We start from the raw sequence: 15,504 nt of genomic DNA on the forward strand, positions 1-15,504 counted from the left end.
ACAGCTTAAGTAGGGAACTTTTAGACGTGCTCAAAGTATGTGTGTGTTTTCTTCTGCCTCGAGTCTTCGATTACATCACCACTCCACAATCTGCAAAAGCATTTGGTGGAAGCGTGGCTTATTATACGTGAAGAACAATGCATAATGGAGGGGTTAAGCTTGAAAAGCTCCAGATTCAAAGGCCATGAGCGCGCACACACACACGCCCCCTTGAACTCTTTCTCCCCCTGCCTGCCTGCCCCTTTGTAGCATTGCAAGCTGTGTGGGCCCTGACCTTCCTTCTATTGTTTGGCTTCAAGACACCCAACTCCTATAAACCTTTGGCTATTTATGGGGCCTGGGCTATCGCTTCTGAACGGCTGCCAGGTATTCTGCGCGGAGCAAAAACTCTGAAAGGGAATTTGCATTGTTTCACTGACCTGGCAAGGCATGAGGCTGGAGAGCTAAAAATAACACAAATGAGATGAGAGGTGGCGATAGTTGGGAACATCTGTAGCCTAGCAATAATGCAGATATACAGGAAGAGATAAGCATTTTATTTTTTTTATTTTTTTTTTTTGTGTAGTCCTCCTTTAATGGCTTTTATTTTTTTTTTTTTAAAACATAATTTTTATTGATTTTACAAATTACAAAAGATGGTACATACATATACACCTTTTCCACCTTCTTCCCACCCCCCTCCATGGGTCCTCCCCTGCCACAGAAGTATCCCACGCAGGTGAACAGTCAGAAGTGGTCCATTTTATGATTGGGTTTCTGTCCTCCTCCTCCTCCCCTGCCCCCGAAGCCCCCCCCTGCCACCAGGGAGCTCCAGTGAACCAGGGCAGTACGCAGGAGTTCATCCATCCAACCATCTATTGTCATACCAAAAAAAAAGAAAATACAAAAAGAGAAAAAGAGAAAAAAGAGAAGAAAAAAAAAGACAAAAAGGAAAAAAGACAAAAAAAAATTCATCATAATTGTTAAATTCATAATTGTTAAACCATATTTTGTGGGCTTCCCCACCCTCCCCCCTTCCCCGGTTTTCCTCCCTTATTTATCATCTTCAACAGTTTCATAGTTCATATTTTATAACATACACCTTTATATCTTATACCACTTTTAAACTAACTATTATCATTTTCGCCTATTGTCCACTCACTGAGAAATCAAACTCCCATTTTTTCTTCCCGTGCCTAATTTTTACCCCTCTATAGGCCTCCATATTTTCACCTTTTTCCAGAATCAATTCACTTTTTAAACCTATAATTATTCCCAAACTAACCTTACACCCCCCCGAGTACTGGCTCCACCCCACCAATCCAGCAAGTTCCATAGTCAGCAGTCCAGTTATAGTCCTATTAACCCATCCTTACAATCACAACTTCACTTTCCCTTCACCCCACCCCCTGTTTACAGTCTTTTGCCATCCAGGCCTCCATATCAGACCCCTGAGCTTCTTCTCTTCTCTGCTTAATTTTTCCTTCTTCCCTGTGGTCATTCTGGAGTTCCAGTAAGTCCAATCGTGCCCCCCTCGAAGGGGAGGCACTCCATCCAACTTTTTGTAGAGTAAAATCATCATTTTTTTCGTGATGGGCTTCATTTTGTGTTAAGTCATCACAGTCCTCATCATTGTCATTCTCACATTCGTCTTCTTCAGTTTCAAAAGCTTCATCTTCTAAGAAATCATATTCTGCCATCATCATCTGGAATTGTTTCTGTAACACTTGCCGTTGTGTCTCCTCTTGACATAGTTCTATTCTTGCTTCCCACATTAAGGTCAAAACAGTCCGCTGAAACTCAGGCGGGTACCTTTTTGTTGACATAGTTCAGTCCTGTCAAGGTCAAAACTTGTCACATGGGGTGGAATATAATCGCAGTCTATTTTCTCGACTCCATTTTAACAAGCTGGCTGCATTCTTAAAAATAAAGTTCGAACTCACATTTCAAAAGTATATAAACCAAAAAAGAATTTCCAAAAAGTCCAGAGATAAAGATAGAAATAGAATTTAACTATAAATCCTGATCAACTCACTGGATTGTCTGGGCTGCCGGCTCCCGAGGAACAGAAAGGTCTTTCTTAGTCTTAACTTCTTTCTGCAGGGCAATCACAACCACAGTCTCTCTCCCCTTTTACCCTGCATTTAGGGGAGATTCTCTTTGATGCCTTTGAGGAATCCTTTTAAGTTGAAATCTTCTGTTTACGGCTTCGGGTTTCTGTTTACTGTCTCTTATGTTACCGTAGGGGGGGGGTGGCTTCCTCTTTTCCCCTCTCTCCCAGGTCCAAATTGTTGCCTTAATTTACATTCCAAAGAATCCAAATTACTCACAGTCTATTCATTTGCTGAATGTTCTTTGAAGAATTGGCCACCTCCACTTCCCAGACTCGCAGCTTCGCACTCTCAGAGCAGCAATGTCAGCCTGTCCGCCGCGGTTCACCTCCTCGCTCTCGGGGGCTTAAACAAAGCCGATCCGGGGAGGAGAGAGCCCGCTTTTGGCGCCGCCAGGCAAAATCTGTCCCCAAAAAGCTCGATTTGGGGCTTTTAAGGAGGTTTCGCTTCGCTGGAACGATTCCCTCCACCTCTGAAGCGCCGAGGTCCGCTCCGCTGTGCGGACCCCCGTCTGAGCAAGATGGCGTGGTCAACCGGAAGCCAGAGATAAGCATTTTAATCTCTAAATGAATCAGCGCACTGGCGGCATATTCTATGAGCTGCCTCTCCCCCCCCCTTTACGCTGACCATTTCTCTTGATAGCCGTCCGGGAAAAGTGGGGTGTTTCAGAATTGGGAGTGCAGAATTTGAAGTGTTTGCATATTGCTGCTGTGTTCCAAAAACCGACTTCCAGAGGGAACCTCCAGGATGCTAAAAACAGTTTCAGAGAACCTGCTTGCAGAAGCAGTCATCAGCTCCCTGTCGGTTTCACTTTGGTTCAGTGTATGTTGGTTTTTCTTCTTGACCAGGTTCAGACATAAAGGTCAAGGTAAAATGGGCTGGTGGCAACTAAATGGGGGGCTTACCTCCCCATGCATCTCCCCCATCAGGGAGCTAATCCAGGAGCAGGCCATTCAATCTTGCATGGAATCAAATACTGTACTGCGACGTCCCTTTTAAACAGAGGTAGATAGTAGTGTTGCATTCTTGTACAAACGGCTCTTTCTAACCAACTGTTTTCAAACCTTGGAAGTATATGCAAAAGGATGTCCATAATGTCAGGTTTTTATATATGGCGGACGTCCTTCGGGGTGGGCAGGGTCTCTTGGATAGCCAGTTTCCCACCTGCCTCCTTTCAGAAGTGGTTCTCTCCCTTTCCTGTTCCCCAGGACTCTACGAGTGTGGTTGCCGCTCTCCTTATCGACTACAAGAGCTCCTTGCTTGCTCACCTGCCGGTCCAGCTCCACACTCCAGGCAACTCTCTGATGATCGCGCTTTTCCCAAAGTCAAAGCTTTATAAAGCTTTCTACTCACAGGTGACATGAACAAGAGATCAGTCTAGAAGTAAAAAAATGCCCTTTTCGATAGGGTGGGCACGGGGCGCCCCACAGAGAGAGTGTTGCTATGATGTTCTGCCGGCCGACTCCCCTTTGCGGTTGGTTTCCACGGGTCAGGAAGGCTCAGGAAGAACAATGAAGCCATCGGAGGCTCTGCCCCTTCCTGTCTCTCAGCCAGGCCCTGATCCGAGCAGGTGTTTCCATGTACACCCCCTTTCTCCCAAGTAACCCCACAGAGAGCAGCTGCGGCTCTGAAGTTATTTCCTGGCTTGCCACCTGCTCTGCTCCTGTGGCCCTGCGGGAGATGGGAGTGGACCGAGAGGCAGCCAGGAATATGGGCGGTTGGCATGGGGACTTCCAGTTTTGGAGTTGGCATATCCACAACCACTAGCTTGAGGGTTACCAACGTGGTGCTCTCTCTCTCAAGATGTTGCTGGATTCCATCTTCCATCAGCGAGCGGCCAAATATGATGGGAGTTGTTGTGTCTGACACTATCTGAAGGCCTACCCCTGCGATTCCTCTTCAGGGTCACAGTGAAAATGGGGGAGAGGGGGCCACATCCTCTGCATCTTCTCCGCTGTGCAGACCTCAATTTTGAGGTCTGGGCAGGGCTGAACCCTGGGACTTTGCTTGGTCAAAATGCCTCTGGTTTACTCTGACACAAGCGAGCGATGAATCTTCTTTGCCACGGCTGTTTGCCTTCTCTGTCGTTGACTGTCTTTTGAAGTCCCACAAGATGCTGTGTTCACCGATGGATAAATGTGCAAGTAATAATTTGCACATGTGAAAGGGTCAAGGCAAGTCAAACATCACTGACAGCGTGTTCACATTGTCTTCATAGCAATGGCTTTCCAGTGGAGGCACAAATCATAAAATTATTGAGCGGTAAACTGTGTGGCGAGAGAGTAGTGTTTGTGTGGTTTTGTGTATGTGTGTGTGAGAGAGAGAGAATCTGCCTTTGGCTCTATGGAGAAGAGGCAATATTTTGTATTAATAGAGTTCCCTATACTGTATTGTTAAACAAAACGCATGACAAATACAGAATAAAAATGGGTAATGAGTCAATTGAAGTAAAATCAGATTTAAAAAAATATTGGGAGTTACTAATCCACCAAAGCCCAAAATCCAAAGGGAAGTTGGTTAATATAGATAGTGCCATTTGTTTGTTTGGAGGAAGGGGGGGGCTAACCCACCTCCCAAAAGCATGTCTTGAAGAACATGAGCCATGCTGACACATTAACCTTCTTCTCCAGAGTAATGATTTAACTGCTGTTGATTACTGGTAGAGGAAGAGCAAAGCATAATCTCATTAATGCTGACATGAAAAATAGCTCGTTTTCCTCATTATTAAATAAACCATTTAAAGCGGCGCAGCTCTGTTCAGTTTCCATCTCTTAGTGTTAGCATTTATTACCAGAGATGACATCAGGCTCCAGTTGTTCTGGGAAGCACGGTTCAGTTTTTAAAAGCCTTCTGCAGAGAGGATTCCTAATTACAGGTGTTAATAACTAGTAGTGCCCGAGGAATCCTCTTAGCCATCGGTGGCGGTTCACTTTCCCAAACAAATACCACCTTGTAACTCTGCTGCAACTATTAAATGCAGCATTAAACCATGTAATTTGAATGTTTTGTATTCTTCCTTGTAGGTCTGCTCTGTCTGGCAACAGCGGGGGAATTCGGGAGTAACCTTGAAGATGACCCAGGATGGCTGCCTGCCTGTAGAACAGGAGAAATTGTGAGCAGATGGCTCTTCCCCACCCTCTATAGGATGGCATGGAACAGGGGGGAGCCACAAGAAAACAGGGCAGAGTGGAGTGCTCCTGCCCCAGGAGGCTTGCCTGCCCACCTTGCCCTTTTTCTAGGATGTTCCATTCCATCCCATCTCCCCGCTCAGCTTATCCATTTTTCACCAATCAGCCAGCATTCAGTGAGCACATTTAGCCCCTGTTGAGCTCAGCCACTGCTTGTCCCCCCTGCCGAGGATTTTTCGTGCGTCTGCAAACCTTAGGGTTTCCTCCTGTCCCTGCTCATTCCTCCCCCTTGTGTGCAAGTGGTGCTGTTTGGGCAAGATAAGGATCCACACTTGAGAGCAAATTCACTCATAGTGTATCTATAGAAGGTTCTGTGTGTTGTGGAGTCCCTCTGTGTGTTTCACGCTGAAGCAAACTAAATATCGAGCCATTTCCTTGTTTGCTTGGTGTGTGTGTTTTTTTTTGGGGGGGGAGCCATTGCTTATTCCTCTCCTGTCCCCTGATCCATGGCATTCATTCTCTTGTGGAGTTAGCATTACCAGCTTACCGGTATATTAGTGGAGGTCCCTCGGGCCTCCTTTGAGGCCACTGGCCCTTCAGCTGGTGGGTCAGGACCCACAAGGAAGTCTCCCTGCAGCCTAAGGTAAGTTGCAGGAGTGCCAAAGCCATTTTCTTTTTGGGTGGGTTTCTTTTTAAACTGGAGCACAGATGCAGAGGGGGAGAGAGAGAGAGAGAGAGAGGTAACAATGGAATGGAGGAGGAGAGTCACTCAATAGTTTAATAGGAGCCCATTTATAGGTTCATCTTCCAAAGGCCTGGAAACGATGCCTTATGAGGAACGGCTTAGGGAGCTGGGTATGTTTAGCCTGGAGAAGAGAAGGTTAAGGGGTGATAGGATAGCCATGTTCAAATATATAAAACGATGTCATATAGAGGAGGGTGAAAGGTTGTTTTCTGCTGCTCCAGAGAAGCGGACACGGAGCAATGGATTCAAACTACAAGAAAGAAGATTCCACCTAAACATTAGGAAGAACTTCCTGACAGTAAGAGCTGTTTGGCAGTGGAATTTGCTACCAAGGAGTGTGTTGGAGTCTCCTTCTTTGGAGGTCTCTAAGCAGAGGCTTGACAGGCATATGTCAAGAATGTTTTGATGGTGTTTCCTGTTTCCTGCTTGGCAGGGGGTTGGACTGGGTGGCCCTTGTGGTCTCTTCCAACTCTATGATTCTATGATCTTCTCTAAGCCTTGCATGGCAAGCTGCCCCTGCCCCAATTCCCTCTTCTGTTAAAAGCTCTTAAAATTTCAGAGCTCTGCTGCCCTTTGCTATTTAGTCACCCTAAAAAGAAGGGGGGCAAGTGTGTGCATGAAGAAATCTGAAGTTTGCCATTAAAATGTGTGTCCTGGCTCCAAAGATTTTGAAGGCTAACTGTCCTCATCAACACTGATGCTGCCAGAGTGCATTCGCAGCAGATAGATACGGTGGAGAAAATTACAGGCTTTCAGTAGGATGCTCCAAGGCCTGCGCTGATTGGAAACACAGCAGGATTTCCACTCCTGAAGTTCTGCATGGACAAGCAGTGTTGAGGGAGAGTTGCGTCTCTCCACCCAGTGCCATCACGAGCACAGATCATCTTGTGGAATGCAAAGGATACCTGGAGGTGTCGTGGGTCACAGCGTGTCCTGAGTGGTCACTCCAGCAGAGCCACAGCTGTCTTTTGGCAAGGGGGAGGGAAGAAGTGAAAAGGGGAACACTCTAGAATCATAGAATCATAGAGTTGAAAGAGACCACAAGGGCCATCCAGTCCAACCCCCTGCCAAGCAGGAAACACCATCAAAGCATTCCTGACATATGCCTGTCAAGCCTCTGCTTAAAGACCTCCAAAGAAGGAGACTCCACCACACTCCTTGGTAGCAAATTCCACTGCCGAACAGCTCTTACTGTCAGGAAGTTCTTCCTAATGTTTAGGTGGAATCTTCTTTCTTGAAGTTTGAATCCATTGCTCCGTGTCCGCTTCTCTGGAGCAGCAGAAAACAACCTTTCTCCCTCCTCTATATGACATCCTTTTATATATTTGAACATGGCTATCATATCACCCCTTAACCTTCTCTTCTCCAGGCTAAACATACCCAGCTCCCTAAGCCATTCTTCATAAGGCATCGTTTCCAGGCCTTTGACCATTTTGGTTGCCCTCTTCTGGACACGTTCCAGCTTGTCAGTATCCTTCTTGAACTGTGGTGCCCAGAACTGGACACAGTACTCCAGGTGAGGTCTGACCAGAGCAGAACACAGTGGTACTATTACTTCCCTAGATCTAGATGCTATACTCCTATTGATGCAGCCCAGAATTGCATTGGCTTTTTTAGCTGCTGCATCACACTGCTGACTCATGTCAAGTTTGTGGTCTACCAAGACCACAAGGAGGGAGAGAGGCTGAAGAGAGAGCGGTTATATTACCTGGCCACAATGCAGGAGGAAGGGTCTCTTGTACAAGCTGCATTGAATGAGTGGCGTATTTCACTCCCCTGCCAGACCATTCCCTTGGCCTCAGGTTGAAAGGTGAGTTTGAGGCGTGGTGGTTTAGCTTTGCAGCAATGCCTGTCGACTAGAAGGAAACGGAGACAGTATTTTCCTACAGCCAGATCCTTAGTTCTAAATGTGTGTCCTTGTTCCAGGCATACCAGCATGCAGAAGCTTTTCACCGTCATGTCCTGTCCCCCCGGAGAAAGATGGAGCCAGCTGAGAATATCGGTCAGCCTCCCAGATCTGGACAGGTGAGATTTCTGAAAAGTAGCCTTTGTGCTGACCGAAGGACAAGTTATCCCATGGAATCCCACTTGTTTGTTAGCTGGGCACATGTCTCTCCAACTGTGGGTGGGAATCGGGTCTTGTTATGGAGCAAGTTCTTAGGCCACAAATTGGCTGGTTTTGAAATTAATGGGGGAATGTGCTTCGAGAAACCAAGATAACAGGCGGGGTGTGTGAAGAAAGGGAGGCTGGTACGCACAAGCACACGGCTTATACTTGGTCCCCAAAACTAAGGTTTATTGGACCGAGATGATTCCATGTAAATTGGGCCTTCGCTGGATTATCAGCCTCTTTGTGGGCTCAGTGGCAGCCGTGCAGGCCTCCAGGGATTCCTCTTGAAAAGTAAGTATGGCTGCGAACAACTCTGTGCTGTCTTCTTCCTTCGAAGATTTTTACAGCACTTTACAGTCAGCAGCGTAAGCCGAGAGCCAGTGATGAGAGCCCATTTGCCAACGTTGCTGCAGCAGTCCAAAACGCTTCCTGACAACGAGGCGGAGAATGATAAGGTAAGACAACTAATCTGAGAATGCGACATTTTTTAAAGGTTCTCTGTTTGCATTACAGTGTTTTTATTTCATTTTTGTGCATTTTCCGCCAGTTTAACCCATCTTGGCAACTTGATTGCAAGGGATTTTACATACTTGTCTGCCGTTTTTTTTTTTAAAAAAACTTCTTTTTGAATGTGGCTTTCCTGCCCTTAAAATTGCCTCTTGTCTTGCAAAATAACATACACACATGATTACTTCATCCTGCCTACAGACCCCCTTTTCACCCCCTTAAAAACTAGTAGCGCAGTAACGATGGCAATGATTTAACTAGTTCTTCTCCTGCTTTGAGGTGGTGATCACCATCTTAACTGGCCTCCCGGGATGTCGCTCGAGTGATCTCTGTTCTTTCCTGGTCACTTTTAACAAAGAATATGGAAGGTTAGTTGTGTTTTACTTTGGTGCTGTTTTCCTCCTCCTGCTTTTTTTAAAAAAATAGTGGTGGCTGATGGAAAAGGATGTCCTGCTAAAGCTGTTCGTAGGGGAGCAATTAGTGGTCAGAACCTTCTCCAAGTATGACTGTTCATCTCCTTAGAGGTCTGTCTGCCTTGGAGTCTAGTTCTACTGAGGTGCTCAAATGGTTTATCCCTGTCTTTGCCAACCTGATGCTGCCCAGATGTTACGACTAGCTCCCATCAGCCCCATGGTTCCAGGCAGGGGTCATTCCCTGGGAGATGCTTGGGATGGATCCTGTGGCCTTCTGTATACAAGGCAGATGCTTCACCACTGAGCTGCAGCCTTTTACCGAGGGTGACTCCCAGGGTGGGTTTTCCTTCCCCCCGTCCTGATTTAGACAAAGCAGAGGTGGGTGGGAAGTATTATTATTTATTACCACGTATTCTTTAAAGGCATTTGTTTTACCACCTCCTATGTTAAGTCTCAAGGGGTCTAAACCACAGAGCCTAGGGCTTGCCGGTCAGAAGGTCGGCGGTTCAAATCCCCGCAACGGGGTGAGCTCCCGTTGCTCAGTCCCAGCTCCTGCCAACCTAGCAGTTCGAAAGCACGTCAAAGTGCAAGTAGATAAATAGGTACCGCTCCAAGTGGGAAGGTAAACGGCGTTTCCATGTGCTGCTCTGGTTCGCCAGAAGCGGCTTAGTCATGCTGGCCACATGACCCGGAAGCTGTACACCGGCTCCCTCAGGCAGTAAAGCCAGATGAGCGCCACAATCCCAGAGTCGTCGGCAACTGGACCTAATGGTCAGGGGTCCCTTTACCTTTACCTTTACGTCTCAAGGTGGTGTACAACACTATTAAATTGCAGGAAGAAAGGGGAGCTGGAAAAAAAAACTTAGGGCAAAATAAGTTACAATGTGCTGATGATAACGTACTAAGGATAGGCAGTGCTGCGGACCGTGTTGACAATGAAGCAAGCAGCCTTGTTCTGACCTCGTTATGCTCTTTTAGGTGGCTTGTTTATCGCCAGACCATGGACAGCCCTGAATGTTTCAGCGCAGCTCATTTCCAGCGGTTCCTGGCAAGCGTCCTTGAACCCCAGCACAGCCGGAGTGCCCGTCTCTCGGCTTACAGTAGGAAGAAAGTGCGGTTGCTGGTGGTTCTGCAAGGGTAAGAGACTGCTTTTAGATTTGTGCGAGCTTTTAGCAATCTGCCGTCTTCATATTGCCGCTTTGAGGTGCGTTAGACCTCAGATCTGTAAAGTGGGAGGTGGGTTGAGGTGGACTGGGATCTTCAGGTAGATCTCTGGATGATGTGCAGTAGGTTGATAACCGTTTCTGGCTCCCAGTTCTCTTACAGTGGCAGCAACTGAAACCCACCTCTTCCCACCCCTCCAAACCAGGATTGCTGAAAAATGAATGTTTGGAGCGGGGAACCAGGAGTGGATTTTTTCCTCCTATTCACAGATACCTTGACTCTGAGGGATTTCTCTTATTTAATTCTTCGTTTATGTCCACCCAGCTGAGATACGCTTTTGAACCAGGCTCCAGCTGGTGGATCTTAGGATTCTAGTTTTTTAAAATATATATTATATATATATTAAAAAGTGAAGTAGATCCCACAAGCCTGAAGTCTGCCTTCCCCTGCAGTATGGTAACAATACTATTCATAAGTATAGCCAACATCTTGTAGGCAAAGGGCACCTACCCCCCCCCCCACACACACACAAAAAGAGAGGCACTTGATGGTCTTTTCTCATGTTCTCCTTGATATAAAGGGATGCTTTTAGAGTGTTCAGAAGCCTTTTGCTTTGGTACATAGCGGCATGTTCCAGAAAAATCCAAAATAACACTCATGAATGCAGGTGAACGCGCGCACATTATCGAAGCATAAGTTTGGAGCGAGGGAGACGGTTTTTGTAACTTTTAAATAGCCCCAAGATAGCAAGTAGAAAGGCCTTCATCGTCTTCCTTCCTGCCTAAAAACTCCCATCTAGCGCATTTTATCAGACTGTGGGGCAGAAGCAGCCTTGCCCGCCAACACAGAACAAGCAATGGCAAGAAGCCTTTGAAAAAGCTGTTTGCGGCAGATCAGATCACCACCTTTGGCATTTTGAGAAAGAGATGAACACAATGGAAACGGGGGGGGGGGGATGGCAAACCAATTGGTGCACGACCCCTTGTCCTTTTTCATTGCTGTCCGAGGCAAGCATGTTGACATGGTTGATGGGCGGGCAAGAACAGTGTGGGTTTTATGGCCTTGGTGAAAGGATCTCTTCCCTGCTGTTTTCATCCTTGCTCCATCCACTCGAGTCAGCATTAGACCACTCTCCAAAGAACTTCACCCAGACTGACACCATCCTCCACTTAGCCAGGAGGTGGGATTGACGTTAACGGCAACAAAAGCAGTATTCTTACCATGCATCTGCCCCTCTGCGTCCCCTCTCCTCTCTTTGCCTGCATCTCGAGAACGATGCTCTTGAGACCTCTGCTGGTTGGAGTCAAGGGTCTCTCTAAACCACAATAATCCTGCTCTCTGCCAGCTGCCTAAAGCGGCGGCAGCTGTCCCTGCTGTGTGTTCCCTTCTGTGCACCTGATGTTCAGATGTGTATGGCAGTCACCCCCCAGCAGAACCAGGTGCCCTCTAAATGTTTCGCACTACAACTCCCATCACCTCCTAACCTGCACAGCTGGAGGTTCCTCTTCGATATTCTGGCAAATAACTGCTGTCTTTTTGTGAATGACTGTGGAAAGCAAGAGATGCCCTTGCACAAATCACAAGAGAAGAGCCATCCTCCCCCCCCCCCCCCCCGGCCCCGAGAATTGGATAAGAAGTGCTCTCTCAGAATCGAAGCTCATTGCTCCATTCATGTATACCCACGGTCTCTTTCCACCTAGGCTGGCAGCACCCATAGTCCTTGTGCTTCCCCTTCGCGTCACAACCCTTTGCTTTCGTTCCATCTGCAGATACACAGATGTGATTGACGTTGTCCAGGCCCTCCAGACTCACCCAGACGCTGACGTGAAGGCTGCTTTCGTCATTGGAGCCATCAGTACTTGCATAGAGCCACTGAGTTGCTACATGGAACACAGGTACCCCTTTGCAAGCCCCTGCATGTATGGCATGGACATTCCACCCCCCCACCCCCCGTGTACCTGCAAGTTGTCATGCCGGCCGCCTTAGAAGCCACAGATTTCTGTAGCTGAGGAAGCCGCACCTTGCGAGCTTTCCTAGATGAGATCAGAAAGGTTGCAGCATGTCTTATCCGGAGAAATGTCTTGGCTGAAAGGTTCTTCCCTGGGAAGTGTTCTTGCCTGAGCGCTGCCATCAGTTGAGGTAGATAACCTTATGCTTGAGGAACCAGTGATCTTCCTGAGGGTGTGGTAGCTGCAGGGGGACTTGGAAGACTAGCAGATGATGTCTGCCTGTATCCCTAATCCTCTTAACACTAATGCATTTGTATTTTACAGGCTTCTTTTCCCCAAGTTCCTGGACCAGTGCTCACAAGGTAAATACTCTGTATGCAAAAGTAAGATGCACAGTTCATTTCAGGAATGAAGCCGTAAGCCTCTAAGGTGTCCGGGGGAGACTACTGCCTTATGGGATGGTGTTGGCCAACCATATATCTGGCTAGCGGACGGCAATAATTAGGATGCAGCAGCAGACCAGGCGCTGAAAACTTAGTAGCAAATGGCAACGTGGAGAGCCGCTCGCAGAAGTGTCTGGTAGCTCAAGAAAAGCTTTAAAAAGTGGCTCCTGATGGACGAGAGGGTGGCAGTCTGACAAGCAGACTCTGCTGACAAGCGAGCAGGAGAGCTGGATTGCTGTGTGACAGCAGTTTCAGGAAGGAGAGTTGAGCTGACCTTTAAATACCCACAGCAGAGTCTTGTCCTTTTACTGAACGCCTTGGCTTACCACCTTTATGCTTTGGTCTCCCAGGAGCACACAGTGGCTGTTGAAGACATTCCCTAAGACGGCTGACCCCGTTTGCTTTCTTTCACCCCCAGGTTTGGTGAGCAACGTGGTCTTCACAAGCCATACAGCCGAGCAGAGACACCCACTCCTTGTTCAGCTCCAGAACCTCGTCCGAGCCGCGAACCCCACCGTTTCGTTCATCCTGGCAGAAAACGGGGTCGTGACCAGGTAATCCTGGATTATTATTATTATTTATTATTATTTATACCCCGCCCATCTGGCTGGGTTTCCCCCACCACTCTGGGCAGCTTCCAACAAAGATTAAAATACATTAAAATATCACAGATTAAAAACTTCCCTAAACAGGGCTGCCTTTAGGGGTTTTCTAAATGTCAGGTAGTTGTTTTTCTCTTTGACATCTGATGGGAAGGCGTTCCACAGGGCAGGCGCCACTACCGAAAGGGCCCTCTGCCTGGTTCCCTGTAGCTTTGCTTCTCACAGTGAGGGAACCACCAGAAGGCCCTCAGCGCTGGATCTCAGTGTCCGGGCTAATTGATGGAGGTGGAGACGCTCCTTCAGGTATACTGGACTGAGGCCATTTAGGGCTTTAAAGGTCAGCACCAACACTTTGAATTGTGCTCGGAAACATTGGCTTGGGACCGGTGTTATATGGTCTTGGTGGCCGCTCCCAGTCACCAGTCTAGCTGCCGCATTCTGGATTAATTGCAGTTTCCGGGTCACCTTCAAAGGTAGTTCCACGTAGAGTGCATTGCAGTAGTCCAAGCGGGAGATAACTAGAGCATGCACCACTCTGGTGAGACAGTCAGCGGGCAGGCAGGATGTTTCCACCTGCCCTCTGCAGCACGTGGGCAGTCCTTGTTAGGTGCTTTGCACAGGAATGAAGCAGATGTGACAACTCTGATGAGCATTCTCCGTCGCCTGGGCTTCCATTTTGCAGCCGAGACGCCTCCGTGCTGGCGGCAAGCTGGCATTTCCCATATCCTCCTCCGTTGCTGCTCTCCAACCAGATGTTCCGAGACTATGACTCACTGAGGGTTTTAAATCCTTGTTTACATTACATTAACATGGCCGCAAGCGACAATCAAGCTCCCTTTCGGAGGGCTGTGGGAAAACGGGTTTGAAATGCTTTGGATCTTGAAGAAGAAAATGGTTCTTAGGGGGTTGAAGACAATGTTTTGTTGTCTCCAGGATCAGGAAGACTAGAAGCCAAAAAACACCTGCCATGACATTAAAATGGCAAGCCAGAAAAGGCCCCTGAGGTTGATCTGACTCAGGTTTAAAACAGTTGCCTCTGCTTCTGGACAAGTGCACTTTAAAGGTGATTTTTTTCCCCTGTAAACAAAACCTCGCTCTCTCTCTCCTACTAGGAATGAAGACATCGAACTAATCCTATCTGAAAACAGTTTCTCAGCTCCGCAGATGCTGACGACTCGCTACTTAACATACCCTGGCTGGCAAGTACCTCCTCTTGGCAAAAATGTTTCAAGTGCAATATCCTTTAATAAACATGAGCATTATAAAGCACTACTAGATTTATTTCCCCCTCCGTTTAATCTGCCCAGATAAATCACTTTGGTAATGAAATGCTGCAATTAGTTTCTTAGAGAAATCCATTCAGTTGTCTTGTTGCTCTCCTGCCCCATTTTCTAATTAAAAGATGGCTGTCCGAACTGGAGAGCACGGTAGAAATTTCACCAAACAGGGACGGAACCTCTGAAAGGCCTCCTAGTCCATCTCTTTTCAGCGTTGCCAGGTCTTCACCAGTGTGGTTTTTGCTGTTTGGGCAACAAAAGGGAAATTGAAAATTGACGCACTGACATGATTCCTTTCTTCTTCTCCTCCTCCTCCTCCTCTTCAGGTACGAGGGCAAATTCTGCGCAGGTTCCACCTTTCCTCCGATGGTTCAGATCTGTGTGTGGTTTAACCGTCCTTTGGAGAAAACACGATTTGTGGCCAAGTGTAAAGGTAAGAAGCAATTGAATGCAGAGATTAATTTTAGTGGGGTGTTTTCTCTCTGAAATTGCTAGCAAATGACATTTGTGGCCAGAATGCCCCCCCCCCCCGCGCCTTTACAGTTGATTTTAGGTGTCATGAAATTTAATGGCTATTCTCCCCCCCCCCCTTATTTTTAATGACCCGGCTATGTGTGTTGTCTTGAGTGCAAAAATATCTCGACCCAGCTGAGGGTCCTGTGCACCTTGACTTGGGGAAAGGGTCCTCTCTTCTGCCTCACTATCTGTTGCCTAGTGTTCTGAGCTGCCCTTGCCCCCTGCCACCCCACCGACCCCCAGCATAGCCAGCAAACACTTCACATCCTTGCATCTGTTCATCGTTTCCACAAGCAGAAGCCTGAAAATTTGCAACTGCAGACCTTCCTGCTGTGTCGTGTGTATGTCAAGGAAAGGGATGCCCTGGTGTTTGGTTTTTCTTTTGCACAAATTCAGTTTGTCTGCTTTAGCACGCACATTTCTGCGATTAGGTACAAACATTTCCTGAGCGTTAAAAAAAATGTTCCCTTAACCATGAGGGCTAGAAACCATTTTAAGCCAACAATGAGATTTGAGGGAGCTTTGGGTTTCCCAGGTACCAGATTTTGGCATGAAATCTC

At 47.3% G+C, this 15,504-nt stretch overlaps 1 protein-coding gene across 1 annotated transcript in view; it reads left to right on the forward strand.

Annotated features, from left to right (window-relative positions):
- Nucleotides 1-15,504, forward strand: part of DNAAF9 (dynein axonemal assembly factor 9) — a 79,524-nt gene that overhangs the window by 51,071 nt on the left and 12,949 nt on the right. Inside the window, exons 22-32 of the mRNA XM_060278335.1 lie at nucleotides 3,299-3,445; nucleotides 5,114-5,202; nucleotides 7,890-7,988; nucleotides 8,411-8,528; nucleotides 8,860-8,948; nucleotides 9,972-10,130; nucleotides 11,927-12,052; nucleotides 12,431-12,468; nucleotides 12,968-13,103; nucleotides 14,264-14,350; nucleotides 14,755-14,861. Of these exons, the coding sequence (XP_060134318.1) occupies nucleotides 3,299-3,445; nucleotides 5,114-5,202; nucleotides 7,890-7,988; nucleotides 8,411-8,528; nucleotides 8,860-8,948; nucleotides 9,972-10,130; nucleotides 11,927-12,052; nucleotides 12,431-12,468; nucleotides 12,968-13,103; nucleotides 14,264-14,350; nucleotides 14,755-14,861 (1,195 nt within the window). The remainder of the gene's footprint in view (nucleotides 1-3,298; nucleotides 3,446-5,113; nucleotides 5,203-7,889; nucleotides 7,989-8,410; nucleotides 8,529-8,859; nucleotides 8,949-9,971; nucleotides 10,131-11,926; nucleotides 12,053-12,430; nucleotides 12,469-12,967; nucleotides 13,104-14,263; nucleotides 14,351-14,754; nucleotides 14,862-15,504) is intronic.

This window comes from Zootoca vivipara, chromosome 9, assembly GCF_963506605.1.
Source record: "Zootoca vivipara chromosome 9, rZooViv1.1, whole genome shotgun sequence".
Classification (NCBI taxonomy): domain Eukaryota; kingdom Metazoa; phylum Chordata; class Lepidosauria; order Squamata; family Lacertidae; genus Zootoca; species Zootoca vivipara.